Source organism: Sturnira hondurensis, unplaced genomic scaffold, assembly GCF_014824575.4.
Source record: "Sturnira hondurensis isolate 20B ecotype Veracruz unplaced genomic scaffold, ASM1482457v3 Scaffold0004136, whole genome shotgun sequence".
NCBI lineage: Eukaryota > Metazoa > Chordata > Mammalia > Chiroptera > Phyllostomidae > Sturnira > Sturnira hondurensis.
The window spans coordinates 2,398,274-2,422,757 of record NW_028076767.1 but is presented as its reverse complement, the minus strand read 5'-3'; the positions used below and the strand labels follow the sequence as shown (position 1 = coordinate 2,422,757).

The 24,484-nt window shown below is 41.1% G+C and overlaps 1 protein-coding gene across 1 annotated transcript in view; it reads left to right on the top strand.

Moving 5' to 3' along the window:
• Positions 1–24,484, top strand: part of PARD3B (par-3 family cell polarity regulator beta) — a 976,716-nt gene that overhangs the window by 373,041 nt on the left and 579,191 nt on the right. The window contains exon 3 of the mRNA XM_037043522.1: positions 14,031–14,202. Coding sequence (XP_036899417.1) covers positions 14,031–14,202 — 172 coding nt within the window. The remainder of the gene's footprint in view (positions 1–14,030; positions 14,203–24,484) is intronic.

The following is a 24,484-nucleotide window of genomic DNA, read 5'->3' as shown; positions in this document are numbered from 1 at the left end:
TTACAAAACCTATTGAAACATTAGAATTTTATTTGTGATTTTTTTATTGTAATAGCTTTTATCCACCTCTATTTGTTTAGAATAAGAAAGGTATGATTTAAAAACCAGAAGCCTACCAATCAAAACATTTCCCACCTGCTCTTTCTTAGGGGACTATCAATGTAGTAAATTTAATGAAACCAACATTGTTTAACCACTTGCCCGTCATAAAGTATTACTGCTTCCAGGTGAGTAAGTCTTTACAAGCGACCTTTGAAGATTTGATAGAGGATTTTAAGGGAATGGAATACCATACAATGAAAGTTTTACATCATAAACAAAATTGAAAGGTAAACTGGTGAAAAACAAATGTACAAGATTAAAATACAAATTTAATATACTTAGAAAGAGCTTATATGCATTAATAAGAAGCACTAAAAGTGAAATGAAAATGAAGGACAAAGGTTATGAACAGACAATCCACTGAAGAAATAAAAGTGGCTTATAAAATAATTTCTGGTATTAGTAGTAATCAAATAATTGACCTTTAAACAGGAGGATATAATTTTGTCTGCAAAATTAGCAATGATTGAAAAAATAATACTACTGTACAAAGACAACCTCTACTTTCATATGTCTACAATGGCAAAATTATTTATGATATGGGTAATTATGTTATGAAATATTCCATTGTAATTTTTTGCAGATTAAAATAGAGAAAAATTACTTATAGGAAAATTCTAAGTGAAAACTATCAGAAAATAAAACTGTGCGCTATGCAGTATGTGTCAAGTAACGTTAAGGTAAACGTGTAACACATAGAAAAGAACACTGGAGGAAACACGCCAACAGCGCAGTAGAAGTTTTCTGGGGTTTTTGATGATCTTGTGTCTTTACTACTGTGCACTTTCAGGAGTCTCTGTAGTGATGTCCCTTTGAAGTTTTGTTCTTTCTCCTCTCCCACCTCCCTTCTGTCTCCAGCACACACCCACCACATACTGTAGGGAACTCGGGGAAGGTGTCGTCTCCACATCTTCTTGCCCCCACACTTTCTTTTCACCTAGAAAACATAAAGGCCTGGGGTAACCAAGTTCAAAAGCAGCCCTTGGGTTTGGAAGTAGTAGTGTAAAGACTGCCTTTAGTAACCCAGTGTTGATGATGGCCCTAGCAACCTGCATTTGAGGACCCAGTCCTAATTTTAAAATGTGTGTTCCCTTTTTTATTGCCGTAAGTATACTCAATGTGTTTCAATTTTAGATTTGGAAATAAATCATGCTTTTTATGCCTATAGAATATAGCTTAGATGCTTTAGGAAGACCTTAGGCCCTAGAGTTACAGATTTATCACCAACTCGCAAAAACCAGCTTCCTACAGTTAAAGAGACAAGAGCTAGAATGCAGTTACTCCTGGAAGTAACGTACCTCCCATGACTGCAAGCAGGGGCAAGGACCCCGGGCTTCTTGTCTCCAGGCCCCAATTAGCAAGACATCATTCTCCGTGAGTTTAATAAACCCACAATCGCAAGTACAAATCTTGACATTTAGATGCTCCCAAAGTCAACACCCACCCCAGCAGGGTTAGCCACATTATCACTAGTTAAAGAGATGTAGAGCAATTAGAAGCTAAAGGAAAAGGTTAGCCCTACCACTCAGATGGAAGGAGTTCAGCAGCTAAACTCACCTGCAACAGCAGCGTTAATTTTTTTTTTTAAATATCGGCTTTGAAGCCCTGTCATTCATGACAAGGCAGGTCTGAGTCTGAATGGGATGTTTAGGAGGAGGGTTTCCTAATCGCTCACTCTGGCTGTGCGCTGACCTTTCCATGGTCTCCACCAGTTGCTCGGCTGTCATGAAATGCCGGGGAAGGAGGAACATCCCTGGACCTGTCGTGAGGTCGATCATCCAGTGCTCAGGCCAATTTGCTTAATCTTTCCATGCTAAAGCGTCTGGTCTGTTCCCTGACTGGTCTGATGAAATGTGGTACCGATTAATCAGCAGCTCATTTTTAGGGAGCTCTGACCTTCTTCATATTTGTAGTCCACTCACTGCTTTACCTGGCTTTGGGGGAATCTCAGGCCTGGAATACAAGGCCACCTCAGGGACATGTGACACTGCTGAAACTTGTCCATAGGCCATGAGAGTGACAGGGTAGGGGACACATATTTCAGGCCAGCACTGACCTATTTTGATTAGTATTCTTTATGTGGTTTGCAACCCATGAAAATATTGCATACAGCTCAAGTGCATGCAAATGATACTCTCTTTGAAAATGTTAATGATATGGTAAGGTCCCATCGTTTTTTCTAGCAACCAATCAATTCTTTATCTTTACAAGGTGGTGGCTTTGTCATTGTTTTCTGCAGAGGTTTGTTGTCTCAGAGGTGTTGTCTTAAAAGCATCTTCTTTTCTTTCTTTCTTTGTTTCTTTCCTTCTTTCTTTCAAAATAGACTGCTCTATTTGCAGTGAAGTCTCATAAATTAAAATACTTGTCAAAATAAATGAATAGTATGTTTGTTATATTCATGACTTAAAATCACATTTGATTGCTTACTCATTAATCCACAGAATTAAGCAATGCACGCCGGATTGCAGTCATTAGTACAAATAAGCAGGGTTCTTCTGACAGTCAGAAGTAATGGAGAACACTGTACAGTGATGTTTGTTTCAAAACTAGGTATGGTAATGTGCAAATTAGTTTTACAGTTTCAAAAGGCTTCCTCTGGAAGAGAATCAGATGCGTTAATATAGTCCGCCAGAAAATGGGACTGGGATCATCACATACTAAAGTGGATTTTAGATGGAGAAACTGTGAAATGCAAATTTGCAGTGACCCTTCAGGATGGGCAGAGGCTTCTTGCCCTCTGTGGGAGGGTACGTGGTAATGGAGGTTACCTTTACTCCTAATTGCATGGAAAATTAGGACACAGGCAGGTAGCGTCCACACAGAAGTATACACGTTCACATAAAAGAGGCTTCGCTGTCCCTCTTGGATATAGCAGAAAACATAAATCATTCTGCTACCTGCTCCCCCCTGTCTTCCATTTACCATGGTGGGAGCTTGGACCATAATGTCAGTAGTGCTTCAGTTCTCTCACGTGTAAAATGGGGATGCTGCTGCTTTTCTCATAGGGTGTCCTCTGAGTATAAAATAAAATATGCAACCCTCCATATTTTATTAATAAACAAAATATTGTTTAGGACACAGTGCCTAGCACGTGGTGAGGACTATATGAGTATTTATGAAATATAAAATTTTAACGACGTTACCCATGGTGTAGGTTCACTTATAGATACAGGCGAGAGCACCAAGGATCTGTGTGCCGTGTGACTGGTGGTGATAGAGACATGGACACAGTCCTGCAGAAACACCGCAGAACCTGGTCGAGGGCTCCATATGGCAGGCCTGACCCTCATTTTGAAAGCCAGAGGAGTATGTAATGAAGCATTTTAGGCCGCAACAAGACCATGCCCGATCTGTGGTGGAAAGATCCCTCTGGCAGTGGTGTTGTGGGTGCATTTCAGAGGCTGGACTGGAACCCGCAGGAGAATAGAGGCCCTTAGAGTGCATGTGTGTGCACCCGGCCAGAGGCACTGTGCCATGTCATTGACCCCTGAAGAGAGAAACCATCCTCAGATTCCAGTAAATTATTGCTTTTTCTCTGTTCACATACCTGTGGGTGGCTGTGGTAGTGCTGAGCCTTGGCAAAGAAATGATCACATCATATGTTTCTGAGACAGCAACTACTTTGATTTGCAGAGTAGAAATTGCAGGGAAAGAGGAAAAATAAAACTGAGCCAGTAAAATATATTCAACCTGGATCTTATAATATTGTGAAGGCATGGATGCCTTATAATTAACAAAATATTTTTCCAGATTCTATTTTATGTCTTCTAGTGTCAGATATAGTTGCTTCTAATACAATATTCTTTCAAAAAGGTTATATGTGTGTGATTTAGATAAGAATAACTTGAAGAAAAAGCCAATTGTATATTCATGTGTCCATGCATTTTAAAATATCTCAACTTGGCCTCGGCTAGCGTGGCTCAGTGGATTGAGCTCCGGCCTACAAACCAGAGTTGCTGGTTCTATTCCTACTCAGGGCACATGCCTGGGTTGTAGGCTGGATCCCAAGTTAGGGACGTGTGAGAGGCAACCACACATTGATGTTTCTCTCCCTCTTTTTCTCCCTCCCTTCCCCTCTGTCTAAAAATAAATAAATAAAATCTAAAAAAAATAAAATATCTCAGTTTGTATCTTCATCTTCAGTAATGTGTACCTTCTATATACATTCTGTCCTGAGACCTGCAAAGCCCTTTGAGATTGAATAAAATTGAGGAACTATTAATGGCAGAAGGGCCCAGATGTCAGACTTTGGACCTTGACTTCAGCTCAGAAAAGAATTCACAGCCAAGGAACTCAAATTCAACCCAAAGTTTATTTAGAAAGTCACAGGTAGAAGTGAGCTGTGGAAGAAGTGATTCAGCTGGGCTGCGTGGGCTTAGGAAACAAGTAACAGAAGCAAAAGAAGGGCCCTTGGAGCTTAGGAGAAAGAGAGGACACATGCCTTTAGGGAAGAAAGGGGGAAGAAAGGTGGAGGCATGAGAGAGAGAGAGAATGAGAAAGAGAAAATGCCTGAGGAAAGAAGAGGGGGAAGGGCACAGTCTGCTCCCGAGAGAGAGAGAGAGAGAGAGAGAGAGAGAGAGAGAGAGAGCGAGAGAGCGAGCTCTGGGTTCTTTGTCTTGAGGCCTTTTATCAGCTTTTCAAAGGTGGGGACCTGAGGGAAGGTGCCAGGGGAGGATCTCTGGACTATTCATCAGCTTTCCAGGTGTGCCCGTTCTGGGTCATGGTCCTTGCAGCTGGTCCTGATGTCAACCATGACATTGCCCCACCTGGCTTTGCTGCTTTTCTGGGCCTGGAGCTGAAACAAAACTGAGGCCTAGATATTATCTCTAGTTTGACCAGAACCATGTCTTTGTGGTCAGCAGACCGAGGCTTTGTTCTTAAGATTAGTTGATGCTGGTCAGAACCTCATTGTCCTGAAGGCTTAGTGCTTAAGGGAGCAGTTGTGCAAGGGCTCCTGTGGGAGTCCTATGAGACTGTTCTCCTGCCCCTGTGTTCCTCCTCTAAGGGGGTCTACCGCGTGGCTATCGACATGCCAGGGGAGGAAGGTCGGGGGAGGGTCCGAACCACACAACCAGGCATCTGACCGGTCAGGGTCTAAACAGCTTGACCAGAGATATACTAGGGGAGGAAAGGTCACTGCGGGGGTGGGGTCCTTTTCCCGCCCTGGTGACTGCCTGTGTCCGGTCTGTTGGTTGCTCATGTCTGACTCTATCAGGACCATCTGGGTAAGTGGTAGGCAAACTACCCAGGGCATTGGGTCATCTTTGAGGATTTCCCAGCCAGTTTAACCCACGTATCTTCCACTTTCATGTGTATCTGCGTTTTAAATATGTATTATTCAGGGACAGTGGAAATATTATTACTGACAAGTCAGGTATGTTCAGTTTTTTAAATCTCTGACATTTGTGTCATGCTAACTGTGTTCGAAGCTTCTCCAGACTTGTCCGTCTGTTTGCTTTTTCTCTAGCTGGACTGAGGGTCCCCTAGGCATAGGGCTTGGTGTCTGGCACCTGACCTCCATGGACCCTTTGACCCTGCTGTGGATGCTGGAGAGCACCGAGGACAGGCTCCCCAGGGTCCCCTGTGTGTGTTAGACCTGAGTTGTGAATGTTGCTTCTTGCACGGTGAGCTCTCTTACTAAGCAAAGCAAAGAATGCCACAGAAACAAACTCAGGATTCTCTCAAACCTGTCAAATGATAATAATGCATTATCTTTGAAATTTTAGTTCAAGTCAGAGGAAAAAATACGGTTTAATATAAAACGTGTTTAATGTATATTTGGCTTCTAGTAACTATGTAATTAAGACGGTCAATGTATTTTTAGCTGAACTATGGGTGGTTTTTAATAGGCATATTTTTTTTATTCCAGGGCAATTTAGGCAGCTGCTTCTTTAAAAAGCAATAAGGATAAATAACATTCTTAGTACAGTTAAATAAATCATGTTATTTTCTTTATCATGAAGCTTAAAATTATAAAGTTTGTAAAGGTCCCTATTACAGATTTTCACTTTGAAGAAATGGAAATGGGTTTTATCCCATTTACTGAATGTTGATGGAACTTTCTGAGAATCTCAGTAGTTGCAAACTTGCTCTGAGGATGCCAGGTCTGCTGGCTAGTGTCTGATGAAGACACTGCGTACACGCCTGCTAATGTTAAAAATTCAGATTAAATGCTTTTAGCTCACTGTCAAAATCCTATGAAGGAAAAGAACCTATTTCCCAACCTTTGTTTAAAGTGGCATAAAATTAGCTCCCATCACCAATTGTTTTTAGTTACAAGCAGATGCATTCATTTAAATGAAATTCTGCTGTGTTTCACTCTCTTCCCAAAGGTGATAATGTGTTTTCCTCCACTTGTGAAATTGTTGTAATTTCACAGTCTTGCTTAGATTTAATTGTGTTTATTAAGATTTGAGACAAATGATTCCAATTTTATTTTATAGGATAGTGTTTTTTTCTTTGTCTTTTAATTTTACTTGATAGTTATTGGAAATGCAAAATCTGCCTCAAACAGTAAAAAATAGCACTGTGTTGTTAAATTTAGCAGTTAACCCACAGAACTCAATACAGCAAACAAGCATTTCTTAGCAGTACATTAGTTCACTTGACGTGTAATTAAAATAGAGCCATGCATTTCTCGGTGTAATTACTAATAAAAATATTTCTTAAAAAATACAGTGTATTATATTCCATGGGCATTTGAATCATTCTTTTTTATTTTCTACGTAGGCCAGAGATAATAGGATCAGATTATATAAAAACTCAGGCTATGAAAGTGACAGAATGCTCTAGGTTGACAAGAGAGCAAACCACATCATGAATATTGAAGGGCTGTGCGCTAAAGGCCCTTCATGGCATTGTTATTAAAATATTTACTTGTCAGTGTAAAAACCAAAGGCTTGGCGATAGTGCTTTGAGTCACGGTAGAAAGAGAGCAGACGGCACAAACCGTGTTGGTGCTGGGTGGAGGAGCGGGACTGTGTGCTCGTCTAAGGCTTGCGCGTTCCTGTGTGATGAAGAGCAAGGGAAACAACGAAAGCAGAAATTACCTACTTGATGTGTTTGATCTCGGCCCTTTCTTTGTTCCTCTGTCAACCCTGTGAAGAGATTAAAGAGAAGGAACAAAGTGAAAGTAGAAGAGGAGTAAACAAGTCAAGTGGGGCTCAGCCTGGAAGCCAGGGAATGTGAACTCTGGTAAGGCAAGGCGTGGGCGTTCAGCCTTCCATGTGTAGCGGGCTCTGTGCTGAGCACCCTGAGCACCCTAGCGTGTTAGGGATAGCGTGGAGAAAGTCCGTATTCCACTCGACCCTTCTGCCCCCTGCCAGCATACCTGCACGCACACACACACCTTTGCTAGTGATGTCTATGGTTGAGCCTGCTTGTTGGAGCAGAGGAACAGGTGTGAGCCCTTGAGGAGATGCTGACGGTGTGCGGTGGTCGAGGAGACAGGTCAGGTCTGTCTCCCAGGGTCTCAGATGCTGGGAGGTACCCAAAGCCCCTTTGTTTCTTTTGGGTCTTTCTTGTGTTGGTGGTGACTTTTACATTATTTTAACCATGGCAAGGTAAATGTGAAAAGAAAGTTAAAATACTCTCTAAAAGCCCTGGCTGGTGTAGCTCAGTGGGTTGAGCGCGGGCCTGCAAACCAGAGTGTTGCGGTTCGATTCCCAGTCAGGGCACATGCCTGGGTTGCAGGCCAGTTCCCAGCAGGGAACACATGAGAGGCAACCATACATTGATATTTCTCTCCCTCTCTCCTTCCCTTCCCCCCTAAAGATAAATAAATAAAATCTTTAAAAAATACTCTCTAAAATAAACTTTATGGGTGATATTTTTTCTAGGCCAATCCTAGTTTCAGATGCTCCTGCAGACGCCCCTCAGGGAGCTGGTAGCCGGGGGCACTTGTCGCCAAACCTAGTGCCTAATCATTGCCTTGGGAATATCATCGGCATGGGCCATTGAGATACGCTTACTGGAAATGATTTATATATATAATTTATATATATCGTTAATATGTTTTCATGTGTTTTTCTAAGTCTTCTTTATAAGGTAGGTGTGTTCCTGAAAAGTGTGCTCCACCTTGACCACTCAGACAGAGGAACAAAACACTTAAGAAACATTGTACATATTGCTGATGCCTTAAATTTACTGGCAGTTAAATATACAGTCTTTTCATATTAAAACAAGCACAGAAATCTGCTACACTGTAAGATGTATGTGAATTTATCAATTAATTTATTTGTTTGTTTATTTATTTATTTTAGAGAGAGGGGATGGGAGTAAAAAAGAGGCAGAGAAACATCAAGGTGTGGTTGCCTCTCACCTGGCCTCCACTGGAGACCTGGCCTGCCACCCAGGCCTGTGCCTGACTGGGAATCAAACTGGTGGCCCTTTGGTTCACAGCCCACACTCAGTCCCCTGAGCTATACCAACCAGGGCCAAATGTTTCAAATAAAGATGAGCACTTTAATTTTGAGTTCAAGGTGTGCCAACTCAAGTTTCTCCTCCAGTGCCCTGGAGGTTTACTCACACTTGTTTTTAGGCTCCTTTGGGGAACACGCACACCCAGAAACTTCGCACCAGATCCATCCGGGTGGCATATTGGAAGGAAAGCAAGCAGAGGCGTGTCTGGGGCCACTGCCAGCCCTGCCCAGGACCCCCTCCACTGTCCACTCCCACCACAGACTCCCACTCTTCCCCAGAACCGCCGAGCAGATTCTCCTTTTCAAAAATGAGCCTGGAAGGGACCGAAAGGACACCTGACCTCCATTTGAGGAGCGTGATGTTGCAGACGCAGCTTCTCCCGTGGTTGAACGCAAGATGAGCAATTCCTCCCCATAATTACAACAACAAAAACAATGATGATGGTACTTTGAGCACTGTAGGGGTTGTTTATACTCGTTCATTTTTTTAAAAAATTTATTTGAATGTTTAAAAACACATGAAAAACCTAGATATCTTATTTGTTGCTATGTTACATTTTAGTATCTGTTTTTATCTCATTTCACTCATCTTATTCCAAGAAATATATGTTGGGTGCCTATTATGTCATATCTACTTTTCTAGGCAATGGACATATAGCCAGTCAGAAAATAGGGAAAAACTACTGTCTTCTCTGAGCTTTCTTTCTAGTACAGTGGGGAAACGGGCAATAAAATAAGACCAAAAAAAGAGAAAGACATGACATTGAGAGGGTGATGAATGCTGTAAAGAAAAACAAAGGAAGAGTGAATATAGGACATAACGGAGCTGCTGCATTGTTATGGTGAAAGCCTGGCATTGCAGTGAAGATCTGAAGACCAGAGGACAGGCCATGTGGGTATCTGGTGGAAGACTCTTTCAGTCAAAGAGAATCCCAAGTGCAAAGGCCCTGCACCAGAGCCAGAGGCAGCACAGCCAGGTGGTATCCTGAGAACAACGGAGAGGAGAGTCAGAACCTGAGGTCTGAAGTGTAACTGGGAGCCCATTACCATGCAAGCTACTGCAAGGACTTGGGCTCTACTCTAAGTGACACGGGAGGTGATACAGGGCTTTGACTGCGGGAGAAATGGGATGTGCCTTGTGTCTGAGCAAGATCACAGTGGCTGTCATGCTGAAAATGGATGGAAAGGAAGCATGGGCGGAAATGTGGAGACCAGTCAGGAAGCTGTGGCCGAGACCCACGGGAGGGACCGTGGTGACCGGTGACAGTGGAGGTAGTGGGAAGTGGTCGGACTCTGGTTACGTTTTGAGATTTGTTGACAAGTCGGGTGTGGGTGTGTGTGTGAGAGACAGAGCAGTGGAGCAGCTGGGAGGTGGAGGTGAGAGTATGGAGGATTAATACAAGGGTTTGTCCTGAGCAGCTGGAAGGATGGATTTCCATTAAGTGGGGTGTAAAAATACTGTGTAAGAAGCTCTTGAAGAGCCGTTTTTCAGATTTCAGTTCTTGACACGTTCAGTCAGGCAGTTGACCCGACGTGCCTGGGGTTCAGGGAGAGGCCCCGGGTGGGGTTCATTGGCATGTACTTGTATCTGTGCCACCAGACAGATCACCAAACAAATTTAGGCGTGTCCTCCTGGACAGTTTTAGAGACGAGGGGGAGTGAGTGCAAGGAACTTAATGAAGAGCTCAGAGAGTTCAATGTATATGTTTATGTATATTAAATATATATATATATAATGGAATATTACTTGGCCGTTAGAAAGAAGGAAATTTTTCCACTTCTGACAATCTGGATGGATCTAGAGGGTTTTATGCCAAGTGAAATAAGTCAGACAGAGAAAGATAAGTAACATGATTTCACTTATATCTAAAAAAGTAAATGAACAAACAAGCAAACAAACTCATAGATACAGGGAACATTTTGACAGTTGACAGATGGGAGGGCGGCTGGGGGATGGGTGGAAGGGGTAGAGATTAAGGAGTACAAATTGCCAATGATAAAAACAGGCACAGGATGTAAAGTACAGCATAGGGATAGTTAGTAATAACTATGCATAGTGTCAGATGGGTACTAGACTTACCTGGGTAACTACTTTGTGAGCTATATAAATACCTAATCACTATACTGTACACCTGAAAATAATACAATATTGAAAGTCAACTATAATAAAAATTATTACAAAAGAAAGAGAGAATGTGTTGCCTAGAAGGAAAGTGAAGAAAGTACTTTAAAGAAGGAGCAGTGATCAGCTGTGTCCTAAAATCAAGCCAGAGGGAGTGCCTTGCACTTTACCGTGGACACACTGCCTCCGACCTTGACAAGACCAACCCGGGTCAGCGGGGCAGAGAGGAGAGAGCTCGACCAGCATGACCTCAGTGAGAAGTGCAGGAGAGAGTTTGGGGACTGCTCTGTGCGCGGCTTTTCGAACTGTACCTTAGAGGGAAGGATGAAATGGGGTGGACCTGTAGGGGTGAGTGAGTCCTGAGAAGGCTGTTTTGTTTCTGTTTTTGTTTTTGTTTAGGGTGGGAGAATAAACAGTATATTTGTTGCCTGAGCTTTCTGTGCACCTCTGGGGATTAGATACCTAATTACCGATAGAGACCTGTGGGAACAGGAGTTTTGATTGGAAGTCAAGGCTGTGTGAACAGGTCGTTTGGATCCTGGGGACTTCGGGAGATGTCAGTGCTGCCCTGGGTGACACGAGAATCCTGGCATCATAGAAGGAGAGAAGCAGAGGTGCCAGAAGATGGATAAGGCAACAGAAGAGGAAGGATCCGAATCACATATTGCCTGTTTGCATTTTGCATAGAGGTTAGGCGGCTGCAGTCTCTATGGGGTCAGTGAAAAATCTTCCCCGTGCCACAGAAGTTTAAACAAGAAAAAATGTAATGGAATTTCTCCCTCCATGTCCAACTCATCTCTGTGCAAGAGGTCATTTTGAATGGGTTTGTAGGAAGGGAGTGGAAGCCCTTTTCATACCCTGGCATTTCGGAACTCAGCACGCCTTCTGCCGAGGAGCTGAACAGTGGTTTATGTTAAGTAGCGTATCTGTGTAACACTGTCTGCTAGGAACTCTGCCATCCAGTTCTGTAAGTGTCCTGACGAATCAAGTAATCCAGCTAACAAGCACCTACAACATTCGGTTTAAATGATCAATGCTGGACCAAGTTTAAGTCTGCATGCACTGTAGCTGTGGAGGTGAACACTGGACGGGGAGTCTCATCGGCCAGCACCCATGGTGCTGGTGACTTTGGGCACCGCAGAAACCATTCAGGAACTGGTCTTTTTCCTTCCAAGGGCACAGGCTTTATTTCTTTCATTCAGCCCTTCATCCATACTTTCAGAGTAGGCTCTGCAGAAACCATTTCTGTCTGTCATGAATTGGGAGACAGACCAAGCAACTAATCACAGAAGTGATGAGGTCTGGGGAGGTTTCGGGCCTCACTAGCATCGTCCTCGAGAAGAGCCATGTACTCCCTGTACCTTCAGATGGTAGCCATATTCTTTAGGGCATAACAGCTGCATGGACACCTACAAATATTCCTCAATGTAGCCTCTCCGTATAGCTTTCTTTTTGGAAAATGGTTACATCTGTGCAAAGAACGAAGTGACACACTGTTCTTTACTTGTCACTTAGGGAAACACAATCTCCAAATTACTCCGTTTTTCCATTTCGTACACCGGTATAACATTGTTACTGCATACTTTATAAACTGGAAAATAGTAAAGTATCTTAAGAAGAATGTTACACAACAGCCATAGATAATCATTTATTTTATGAGTTATTTATTGTCATGTGTGTATTATATTTTGGACTGGTGTTTTATTTTTTTCTCTTTGGCCCAATATTTAAGACATACATTAAGAGTTAAGGGTGTTCACAAGAGGAAAAAGTAAGGTATTGCTCTTCACTTACATGAAACTATTCATAGTACTTGCATAGTAAGCCACGTTGCTTAGTTGATTAGTGCATTCAAATAAATGTTACTAATATGTGTTACAATCCCCCAATATCTAAAGTTGAAATTATAACTGTCACAGAAATAGGGATGAAAATAACACTTCTACCATGTTTTAAAAATTGACTTTGTTTTCCTTTTCAGGATTTCAAATTTTCAACTCTTCACTTTAGCCAGGTTATTAGAAAGAGATAGTTCTATGGATTACTTTTGTCCTAGAATAAACTTTCATGATTAGTCCATCAAAGTCTTCTCCAAAACCAGTTCATCAGCACTACCAAATAAAAGTAGAAAATGTGTGCACTCACTTTTCAGAATTTAAAAGAATGCCTTTGGAGTAGCATTTGTCTCCTGTGTTGAGAGGAATGTTGGATTTTCCAATTAAAAAAGTCTTCATACTAGAAATGAGCAATAAATTATGAAAATTATTTTTGAACAGCCAATTTGCATATCGCTAATTGTATTCATTTCTCCTGAAAGTTTGAAGTTAGAATTTGTGATGTTTTGATTGGTTACCCCTGTACTTGTGTCATTAACACTATAGCCAATAAGGTTCCCTTATGAGTCGGGTTTTGAATGCTTTTCCTGAATAAATGTTTGGATCATAAGCAGGCCTGTTTTTTTTAATGAATGGAAAATATATGGAGATTTACTAGCAGTGTTCAAATTTGCACACACTGCACTTGACTGGGTTGGCAGCCACTCTCTGAGCTGCCCACAGTGCTCACGTTGGACTTTTCCACACCAGTAGGAAGAGGCACTCAGGGTTCCTTGATGGTAGTGCTGTGGGCTGGCCAAAAAGGCAGTTTACGCCAGGTTGCCTTCACTGTTTATACAGCAGTGTTTGTCCAATTAATGGAATATTTTATGATATTTTGCCTGTATTTTATAAAAATGACTTGGAAATTGGCAAACATGTTTATATTAGTGACATGTGAAGTGAAATTGAGATGAAGATGGCAATTATTAGGTTAAAGGTGCTGATGTTTATTGTCATCCAAATTGGCATTCCTTGGACTTAAACTCATCAAATTGTCAGTCATGGAGGAAAAGGACAAAACTAAAGGCATGTATAAGTATGGGTTATCTGTGTGTACAAGATAAACACAAATTCTCTGTGAATGTACCCACTTCATTATGATTGGGTCTCAAAGGAAAGATATGATTATGGGTTTCATAACATTTATTCTTTCATTTCTGTATATTGAACTTCTATTTTTTTGGAAAACTCTTAAAAGAGATCCTGAAGTCCATTCAGGCTTCTTGGAAAAGGGGAGGGTAGGAGGCGGCCATTTCATTCCTTCAAGAGAGATAACCGACACTGGTTCTCTATTTCAGGAATCAACCAGTCAACAATTCATTATATCCTGGACATAATACTTTTAGACATAACACTGAATTAAGAGTTGTGGATATAGTCACCTTCGAATTTTAAGTTTTCAGAGGCTATTTTCTCTGAAACCAAATGTAAATCTCAGGCAGCAAGAGCCAGTCTCTGGGCGACACGTGTGTCCTATGAAGTAATTAGCGTTGTTGGGTTTGTTTGTAGCTGATTGCCGTGTTTGATGAGCAAGAACCACTCCGCAAGATTGAGAGCCCCGGTGGAAACCCGGCAGGTCGGCAGAGCCCAGACGCTTTTGAGACAGAAGTGGCTGCCCAACTGGCTGCGTTTAAACCGATTGGTGGGGAAATCGAAGTAACCCCTTCTGCTCTGAAATTAGGTATGTGCATGTGTTTCGGTATGTTTTCCACCTGGTTGATAGGCATCACCTTGCTGTGCATTGCTTCTACTTTGTGACTTATCTTGTTAGTATCTTTCTTCTAAAAAAAATCCCTGGTTTCTTTTTCTACATTATTATAGTAGCACTAGCAGTATTTTGCATAGCTCTCTGCAGCTGTTAAAGCTCAGGCAAGTGGATGCAATTTTTTCCTTGAATTACAGGTGAATCTGAATCTGTACTGTGTGCCCTTGGTATATCATAGGGGAGGGATAAGCATGTAAGTGATGAGTTTCATCTGTAGCTTATGAGGATCACTTAAAAAAAAGTCCCTGAAAACGTCATTTGGAATAAGCAAAGCATGATCAAGGAATCCTGACCAGAAATAAAGGTCACTTTCTGTTTTAACCACCTTCTTTTTCTTCCAAACTGTTATACACACCTCAGAGTTTGGGGAAAACATTTCGAAGTTGGTTTCTTAATTCTGTACAACTGGTTTATTCAAACAAGAGCAACTCACCCAGTAATTTTGCTCAGAATTCTTTTTGTGTTCTGTTTGTTTTGAAGGTGTGGATAGCAGGAAAAAATAAATATTCTCAAGTTTCACTGAATTTACAACTATAAGAGAAAAAATGTCAGTTTTTGGTGATCCTCTTATGGATAAATTTAGGTCAGGTTAACAGTATGAAGTTTTTGAGGACTTCAGTATTTTGATACTTAAAACAATTTTTACTCCTGTTGAATGTCTGCATACCTCTCAAGACAGCTCTGAGCACCTGTTATCGGTTAATTTCCAAACTAGAACAGAGGCTTTTTCCACTTTGCTTTTTAAAGCAAAGCATATGCTCAAAATTGTAAAAAGTGTACATACTACTAGTTTTTCACATTTGAAACAAAATGTATACTGTCAAGTTTATTTTTCATATCACCGTATTTTGCACTGATTTTCTGAAAAGCATCTGTAGTGCCCCTTTAAGATAACCAAATGGAAATTAATGATCTGTAGTCTTCATGATTTTCCTTTATCTTTTGGAAAGACAGAGAGTGAAGCAGTCTCCTGGAACACCGATCTGGGGGCTTTGTGGCAGCTTCCCTTCCTGAGAAGAAGGTCCGTGGCTTCAACAGCCTCACAGCCCTGCCATTCATTTGCATAATGGTGCCTTTTTTATCCATTATGCAAATGGCATGGGAGGAAAATTAGGCAATAAGGGAAGACGAAAGGAGAAAATTGCTCTTGCTTGTTTTAATATTCTATTTATAAGCAAGCACTGTGGTCTTCAAATGGCTGAACCTCAGACTACCCCTGTGTCTGGGAGTTTGTTTTTACCTTTCTCTTATGAGCATTCTCAGAGAAACAAAGTTTGTTTTTCTTCAGCTTATTCATAGTTTCTTTTGTGAACCATTTCAGCAACATAACATATGCAGGAAGTAAAGTAAGCTGAGGTTTCCATTCTTTGCAAGTGGACTTTCTACTTCTTCAGTATTGATTTTTCATAAGATGGAGATAGAAAATAGTGTTTATTAAATGGCGACTATACAACAGGCTCTGAGATCTAGGCCATGCATGGAACATTCTAAATCCCTCACTCAGAATAACTCAGTTAAGCCTCATAATACTTAGTTGATTTCTATTATTCCCTTCATTTAAGAGGTGAGGAGATCGGCACAGAGCAGTTCAGTAAGTCATCCAAAATCACAAAACTATTAGGTGTCCAGGCCAGAACTGGAACCCTTGCTGGCTCCTGTGTCAGGAATAATTTTGCTCTGTCCCTCTCAGATTCTATTTGAAAATAAAAATAAAACAAAATAGTAAAATATAACATAATATTTGATATTGTTTTTCTGGGATTTACTTTGTGAATGTGTATCAAAACTCTGCAAACAGTGAACTCTTTGGCTTCAAGTTCCATTTCCCCCAGGACTGTAGGTTGAAGGGTGAGATTGGCTGACCTTCATCATTAGCTGATGAGTGTTGCCTTCCAGTTACTTGGTCTGAAATCGTGGCAGCATCTCCACTTCCTCCTTTTTTCTTCCCACCATCTCCACTTTCTTCATCCTTCATGTCCGTGACCATTGCAACAAGGAGAGCCTCATCATTAATTAGACTCTTGCACAGGCCTTGAATGGCCTCTTGCTGTGCTCTGCTGCTTTCTTCAAATGTCTGCGTCTGCCAGGTCTGCCCTTCTAAATCACAAACCGATCACATGACTCCACAGTGGTCTCCTAGTGCATGAAGAACCACGTCCAAACTCGTGAGCAAGCTGATGCAGGTGGTTCCTCAGAACTAGTTAGAGGAATTTGGGCAGGGGTGAAAGATGACAAAATCATCCCTTATGTACACTCCAGTTCCATCAGATTGAGTACTTTTCATGTCTGGAACTCAAAAAGCAAAGAGAAGAACACATTTATGCAGTTTCTCAGCGAAATCGAGGAAGGAAGCAACACGACCAGCTTTGGTTTCTCCTCATTTTGTTTGTGTTCTTTTTGTTGCCTTCAGGGCACGATGCAGTGGCAGCCCGGGTAAGTGTCCTCTCAGGATGGACAGACGTGCATGGCAGCAGACCCTATTTACAGTCCCTCCCAGAGTGGCACTCTTCAGCCCATGCTGAGATCCCATTTACATGGAAGGCGGGAGGGGTGGTTAGAGAAGGAACAGCATTTGTGTCCCAGGGATTTGTCATCACATCGTGCACATAAAATGCCAAACACAGAGCCCTTAATCCCTGCTCCCCACGCAACTCCCGGAGGCCATTGGACTGGTCCTACTTCTCACGGGGCTCATACGCCCAGGCTGGTGCAGCAGGAACAAGGACCCGCTCTGACTAGAGAGTGAGAGTTTTTTCTTTCTGGAGAGCCCTTCAGGAAGGTCTGTACTGAAGGGCCCTTCAGTACATCTACTATATATACCTTATATACAGTAGATGTAATATATATATATATATGTATATATATATATACCTTAATCCTTTAGTCAACGATGAAGTATTACAAAATGCATTGAAGAAATCTACTGACCCAAAAGGGTTTATAGGCTTGTACCCTATAAGCTCATAGGGTATGTATTTTTAATTTGTAAGAGTTTTAAATCAACTGAGTAACCACATAACTCCAATGTCATTCATCTCAATTACTTCCTACCATTTTCCAATGGATTTTCTAATGTAATGCTAAGTGACCAGGTCCTGACTCAGCCCTAACTAGCATATCATACTAACACTTCAAGATTCTATTTCTAATTTACTTGATGCTTTTTACTCTGTAGCCTAGAGATTGCTCAATAGCCCATTTAAAAGAAGAGACATGGTGGAACAAACACTTTGCTAAGGATTGAATTCACAGAGTCCATTTGCACTTTAAAATTCCCTGACTCAGGAATTGTCCGAGTCTTCTTTGTAGAAGAACCATATGGTACCTGTTAACATGTTTTGGGATTTCAACATATATTTGATTCTGGTTACTTAACAACTAACGTTTATGGAGCACTTACGTTCTGGAGGCTATTCTGATTCATTCATGCGTGCTTGCTGCCCAGGCCCGTCAGTTGTGCTTGCTGGGAGGAAGGCGGGAGAAGGCTGCTGAGTAGGCAGCAGAGGGTCCTGGTGCTTTTTAGAACTCCTACAGCAGAGAGACCCCCTCCACCGAAAGAATCATTAGCACCCCTTAGAATGACCTTAGAATGCTTGTTTAGAAAGAGCCAGTTCCAAAGGCTCTCGTCAGCAGCAATTGTCTAGATGACAGTTGGCCTGACTTTACAAAGGCGCGAGCACAAGCTTAGGGAGAGTGTGTGCTCCGACCTCAGATAACCGGTTAAAGAACTAGAATTGAAGCCCTGGCTGGCGTAGCTCAGTGGATTGAGCACGGGCCTACGAACCAGAAGATCGCGGTTCGATTCCCAGTCAGGGCACATGCCTGGGTTGCAGGCCAGTTCCCTGCAGGCCAACTCCCAGCAGGGGACGCACAAAAGGCAACCATACATTGATGTCTCTCTCCCTCTCTCCTTCCCCTCTAAAGATAAATAAATAAATAAAATTAAAAAAAAAAAAGAACTAGAATTGAAACCTCCATGTCTTGGCTTCCAGCACAATGCTCTTTCAACTATGGGACATTTTTAAATGAATTATAGATTTAAATTTTCCATATTTTCTAATATGGTGTGTGATAAAGTAGCACCTCGTCTCTTTTGGAATTGAGATGCAGTGTACATTAATAAACAGATACTGTGAATAGCTGTAAATCAAAAGCTAATAAGGGAATAAAGACTAGAACATTAAGATGGAGAACATTTTTTAAAAATCCTTCTCTAAGTTTCTGAAATGGATTTGCTCCTGTCTCTTCAGCTTACGTATTTGTGCACACACATGTATGGATGTGTGTGTGTGTGTGTAGGGGGAAATTGCACCCAAAGCCTAATGCTAATGGGACTCCTAGGTGATTGCTTTTCTGTAGTGTGAATACTGTTGTGCTGTTTTTGACATTTCGAATGTCTACACATAGGGCCTTCTGCACATCAGACAGATGCATGAGAACAATTCGTTTGGAAGTTTGGAAGAAGTTCTTTAGCTTCCCCCCCACTCCGCCCCCGCCGTGGTTCCCGTGCTGCCCTTACGGCCTTGTGATCTTCTCCACAATGCCTCACGAGGCCCAAAGTTGACCCAGTCCTTGTCCTTGTCCTTGAGTAGCAATGACAGGGAGCTGGTCCCAGACCCTGCAGCACTTCCTCCAGCTGTGTTCCCAGAGAAGTCATTTAACCTGTACCTATCAGGACCACCTTTTTCCAACCCACCCCCTTCCCCGCCCCCCAAAAAAGTGGAACACATTTGGCCTTCATAGACAGGAGTGTTCTTATCTAAGACCACCCAGGCCACTCCCTGATGCGTCACTGTCCCTTAGCAGACCATAGTTTTCTCATCTGTAAAACAGACCTTCCTTGCTCTTCTGGGCTATTAGTGCCTCAGGAGAATTTCACGAATACCAAGCTGAATTTGAATCTGACGCCATGTGCCTGTCACTTTTCTTCCCATGGCCCCACTTAATTAGTAGTTTTATTTTAGACATGTTGATGATTTTTCTCAGTACTTCTCGATGGAAACTTGCTATTTTGGGTTCAAGCTGCCATGAGAAAATATTTCTTTAGTTGTAATTATTGTAGCAATTTAATTCAAATAGTATGTCAGGATAAAAAGCCCTTTAAACTTGGTTGTTGCTACTCCTGTGATCTGTATTACCCAGATACAAAGCCAATCTGATTAAAGTTTGCAGTTGAAATGGCATTTGCTTTCTTCTGCTCTTGTGTGTGCAACTTTGAAGACGAGCTACTTGCTGTTTGAAAGTGATTCTTGTTTTTGAGGTTCGAGAGCTGGAAGGTACCTCAGATGCTTTATTGTTCCCATGTGTGTTTGTGCTTCTTCAAAACTAAAATGGAAATTATGATTATGTGTTTATTATCATCATTTTCAAAACACTGAGTTCTTTGCTCTTTATTTTCAGTAGTTCTCAGAAAATATTGTATAGCCATAGATTAAAGTTGGAAACGGTGACTGATTTCTTCTGCTTTTGATAATTCACTGCATAAGGGAAGCATATGGGAACATTTGTCTGAATCTTGAACGAAACCAAATCCCTTTATGGCACTGAACTTCAGGAAAAAATAAAGAAGGGGGAAGTTTATTCCTTTAATTGGGCTGCAGTATGTAAGTAGCTGCCGTGCCCATAATGCGAGTTTAAGTATTGGCATCTGATCCTAGACAAACGTGCTCACACCACACACATAGCAGAGCTAAAGCGTGGGGCAGGGCCCGGCCTCTGCCGCAGCCTTTGAATTCCAGCTACAAAGCGCACCAGCATGTGAGGGTCCCTTGTCGCTGGAAGCTCTCTGCTGTGGGCTGTGGAACTCCGAGTTGAAATTACCAGGGAACTGAGGTCATTTGCTTGGATGAACCCATAAGTCATAATTTGGTCACTGAGTTTCATCCTATTTGTTTCCTGTTGCGGCTGATTATTCAAGAGTTAACAGCTAGCTCTAGCCTAGCTTTACTTTCTTTTCTTTTCCTCCTTAGGAGCCTGGTATATATATATATATTTTTCCATGCAGGCTTAGATGAATGATGTTGTAATTAGCTATGGTAACCTTACCAGGCTATCATCAGTCATAGCCCTACAGTCAAAAAACTGTGTGCATGCTTTCTGTTATATCAGGAGCTAAAGCAGGACCGAGGAGGCCATAGCGTCACCCGTTCGCCCATTTCCGGTCCCATTCCACTCTCGCGGTATGGGGTTTTAGTCTACTTTGTTTGCAGCATAGGTGAATGTTGCTTTCGGGGAGTGGTCAGGTTATACATTGACTTTTTTTAAAATTTTAATACTGTGGGAAAGAGCCTGAGGTACTTGGTTAAATAAGAGAATAAAGCCAATACTTAAAGACAAGCCACCCCTCACAACGATTAAAAGGTAATTACCACACAGGAGTAGATATTGTTTGTGTTAGCTAAGTACAAATTTGAACGATCATTCAAATACAAAATTTTCTGTGTACCTGGCCTTGCCTCCTCTGAGTAAATTACAGACCGATGGTGGATATGTGCATATGTCAGAGACAAGCAGTCACTTCGTAACATTCTGTAAAAGTAAGATGGGTTTTACTTGAAGGTACTGTATGTGCTCAGTAATGCTTTAAAAGAGATATTATTTATTAAATAATAGAATGCTAAGCAAGAAAAATAAAAAAATCATCTTAACAGAACATTTTCATTTTTCTTTTTTCTATCTAATTTGTCTTTGAATTTTAGTCTCAATTCAACTTTCTTTGCAAACACCTTGTTCTGTTCTCCTGTTGTCTCTTTAATTTTGTGTACTTATAGCTAATGCCTAAATGTAGTAGCTGAATTGTTACTAAGTTTGTTGGACTCGAATAAAAAATATTAAAGGAAATTTGCATTTAGCCATTTACCCAGACATGTAAGATAGTATATAAAAACCAAGCTTCCATTCTTCTTTCCTAGCTGTGTTTTCTAAGTTGATTATATGACCTCAAACAAACAAACAAACAAAGAAATAAAAACCAGTTCACCATCTCCCCTTTGGCCTCTTGCCGATGCTGGACGCTCACTGAGACCGAGTCTGCAGACCCTCTCATAACCAGCCGGAATGAAAGGTCACCTTCCTACTGCTCACTTGATATTAGACCCCTGGGTTTTCAAGCCTCTTTTGCAGATTGATTTTAATAGTAAGTCCAGTGAGGCCGTGTTTGCAGAGGCCTAGTCCCTAAGTAGTGAAAATATTTTCAACCATGCTGTCATGTACAGCTCCTTGTACTTCCCTGGACCACTGATAAAGTGATTTGCAGTTTGTACTCTTAATAAAAGAGAGGAAAGAACCCCCACCCCAACCCACACACCCCCTAGTCACTTCCTCCTCCCTTTCCCACCCACCATTACAGCCCCCCCTCCTCCTTTCCTATTCCCAGTCCTCACTTCTCTGTTCTCCTGACCAGGCATTCTGAGCCAGCCAGGACGGAGCAGAATGGCTCTTCATTTTCTAGATATAAGTGCTGTTTTGCAGAGCCTGCTTTGTAGGGTTTTACATGTCTATTACAAAATGCTTTCAAATTACTTATCTATATTAAAACCTTTTTAACGATATGACTCAGATTTTTATGCACATAAATCTTTGTGACCATAAAATAGATTACATTTCTCATAAATTTCTAATCACACCTAAACGAATTATTTATAATAACTGTGCTGATTTTCTTTTGCAGTTTGAAGTTCGGGAATCTTGCTAATAATTCAATACATGGCAAAGCCTTTTTTGCACCAACAACTTAAACATAAGGTTTAGCCTTTGGAATTTTTTTTTTCTGTGCGTGTGCATGTGCATGATTTTTTTTTTCTTTCCGCCCAGATGAGCAAGGGAAAAAAAGTCCACTAATTTAATTATTTACAGAAGATCCATCTTAAGGACAAGTCACTCAGAGTTGGACACGCTTTTATGACTGGCTCAGGATTTTCTCATTTGCTTTATCTGATAAAGCTGTATGATGAATTATGCCCGAATATACACACATTTGGTTATTTCCTTGTTCTATACCCAATTTGAAATTTTACTAAGATCTTGATTCAGCTCAATGAAAGTAAGAAATACTGAAACAGCTTGATCTGTTCATTATCATGTTCCAAGGTGATAAGAAAAGGTGACAGCCTTTGCTAGCAATTGCCATGAGAAGAGCTATCTCTCTTGCGTTTGCCCCTCTTTAATGTTTACCAGATAAAAGAAGACAACCTCCCAGATATCGCCACCACACCCTGTCAATTTATCATTGAAACCAGGCATCCATCATTGGGTGCACAGAAAATGTTTCTCCCTCTGTTTACTCATGGGCTTAATGAGAAAAGTCTTGATAGCTATCCGAAAATACAGGTAACTCTCTAAAAATACCAGACAAAAATCTGATTATTCTTCTATATAAATACGAGACTCTGTTAAAACTTTCCAAACCCCTTTACATATGGAAGAAATTTGGGGCTCTATGTTTTTTTTTCTGTGTGTAAAATTAAAGTAAAGGAAATTATGTGGTCCATCTTGCTTATTTTCTTTTTGTTTATGTGGAAAACTTGGCTATGATTACTTAATGCCTGAATGTGGAATATGGCAGGATCAAGGAAAATACGGGAGGGGGCTTCCTGCCTCACCACAACCTATTTAAAGTCTCAATGCTTGTTTTTGGTGTTTTAAGATAACATTGACTAAGGGAGTCATTACTTCACTGTCCATCTTTCTTAAAATGGTTAGTAAGAATAGTGTTTCTGTATCCTTTTGCACTATTTGTTCTGAAAAATGGCGTGGATAACAGCAAGCTGAATGGCTTTGTGTCATCTGGCTCTGTGTAATTGTGATGATCAATTAAACTCCTCTTGTGTTTTTAAAACAAATAGACTTTCTACCCCAGAGATCTGAAATCATGAGTCAAACTTCTTATTTCACAGTTCAGTAATAATGTCCTTTGACCTCAGGACTTTGGTTTGCTGTTACATTGAACTGCCCCTACGACAGAGTTCAGCATTTGTGCAGCTAACATCTGCTCTTTTTTGATGATTGGGTTTGAGAATGTAGCTATTGAAATCGGTGCATCTGGTGTCACTGCTGCAGAAGAGGGTGGCATACATGTCACTGACTTCAGTTAATCAATAATTATTTATTGCTAGTCCAATGGATGGAAAGTATTTATGCTAGGCTACCAGAAGAATATAAAATATCACAAGTCATGAACTCATTGCCAAGCAGCTTGCAATCTAGTGGACTTAAATTGCTGAGTGTGTCTCTAAACTTGGTTAGGTTTCCATTTTTATAGTTTACAACCATTCTTATAATAATACCAAGCGTACAATGACAAAACCTTATAGTTGAAAAAGACCTTGCCTCATAATAAATTTAGATGGACATGAAAGCTTTCTGTGTGTTCTGTTAGTCATGTGTAGTGTCTTTCCATTGCTTGGTCAATTGTTTTTCTTTGAGTCTTTGCTTGATGAAGAGGCTAATGGAAATAATAAAACTTAAACTTTGTAGACTATCTGTGATTCTACAGTTTTCATGACTCTCTGTCTTGGGCAGTTTTGTATCCTGTTAGGTGACAAGAAATAACTAAATTCCAAGTCTCTCCACTGCCACCAACAATGTCCTCTGTTGCCCAAGATGGACCTCCAAGGACTTTATGTGTTGATGGCTGAATATTTATCTGTCTGTCCATTCATCTTTTTTGTTCTTTTCTTCAAAGACTCTCCAGTCGAATATACTTCTTTAATTACAGGTAATTAAGCTGGAGACCACATTTCTACCCTGGTCAGCTCAGGAAACTCAGTGTTCAAAATAATTAGTTGCACTCTAAGCAGGAGGTGGATGTCAATGACCCACTCCTTGCCTTTTTCACTGAGTACCACACAGGTAGACCTCCAAGGGTGGTCTTTTCTTCTCTAAGTCTATAGGCTATATACCTCAGCCTAATTTATTTACATTGTACATAAAGTTTGAGGACGATCTATTTTCAGTCTCTCTATTTTTCCGATTCAAAACCCCATGCTTCAGTTGAATGTCCAGAGTAACTAAACAGGCTTATCCTATAAGTGAATTCGTCTACCTGGTGGGGGCTATATTGGCAAGGAGCATCCAACCATCTTGGAAAATTCCTTTAGAGGAAATCTAGAGAATGAATTTTGTGCTTTTTCTCCTTTTCAGACTAGTCACCACCTTCTTTAAAAACTTACTCAAAAATTAATTTTACGTAAAAGAACTT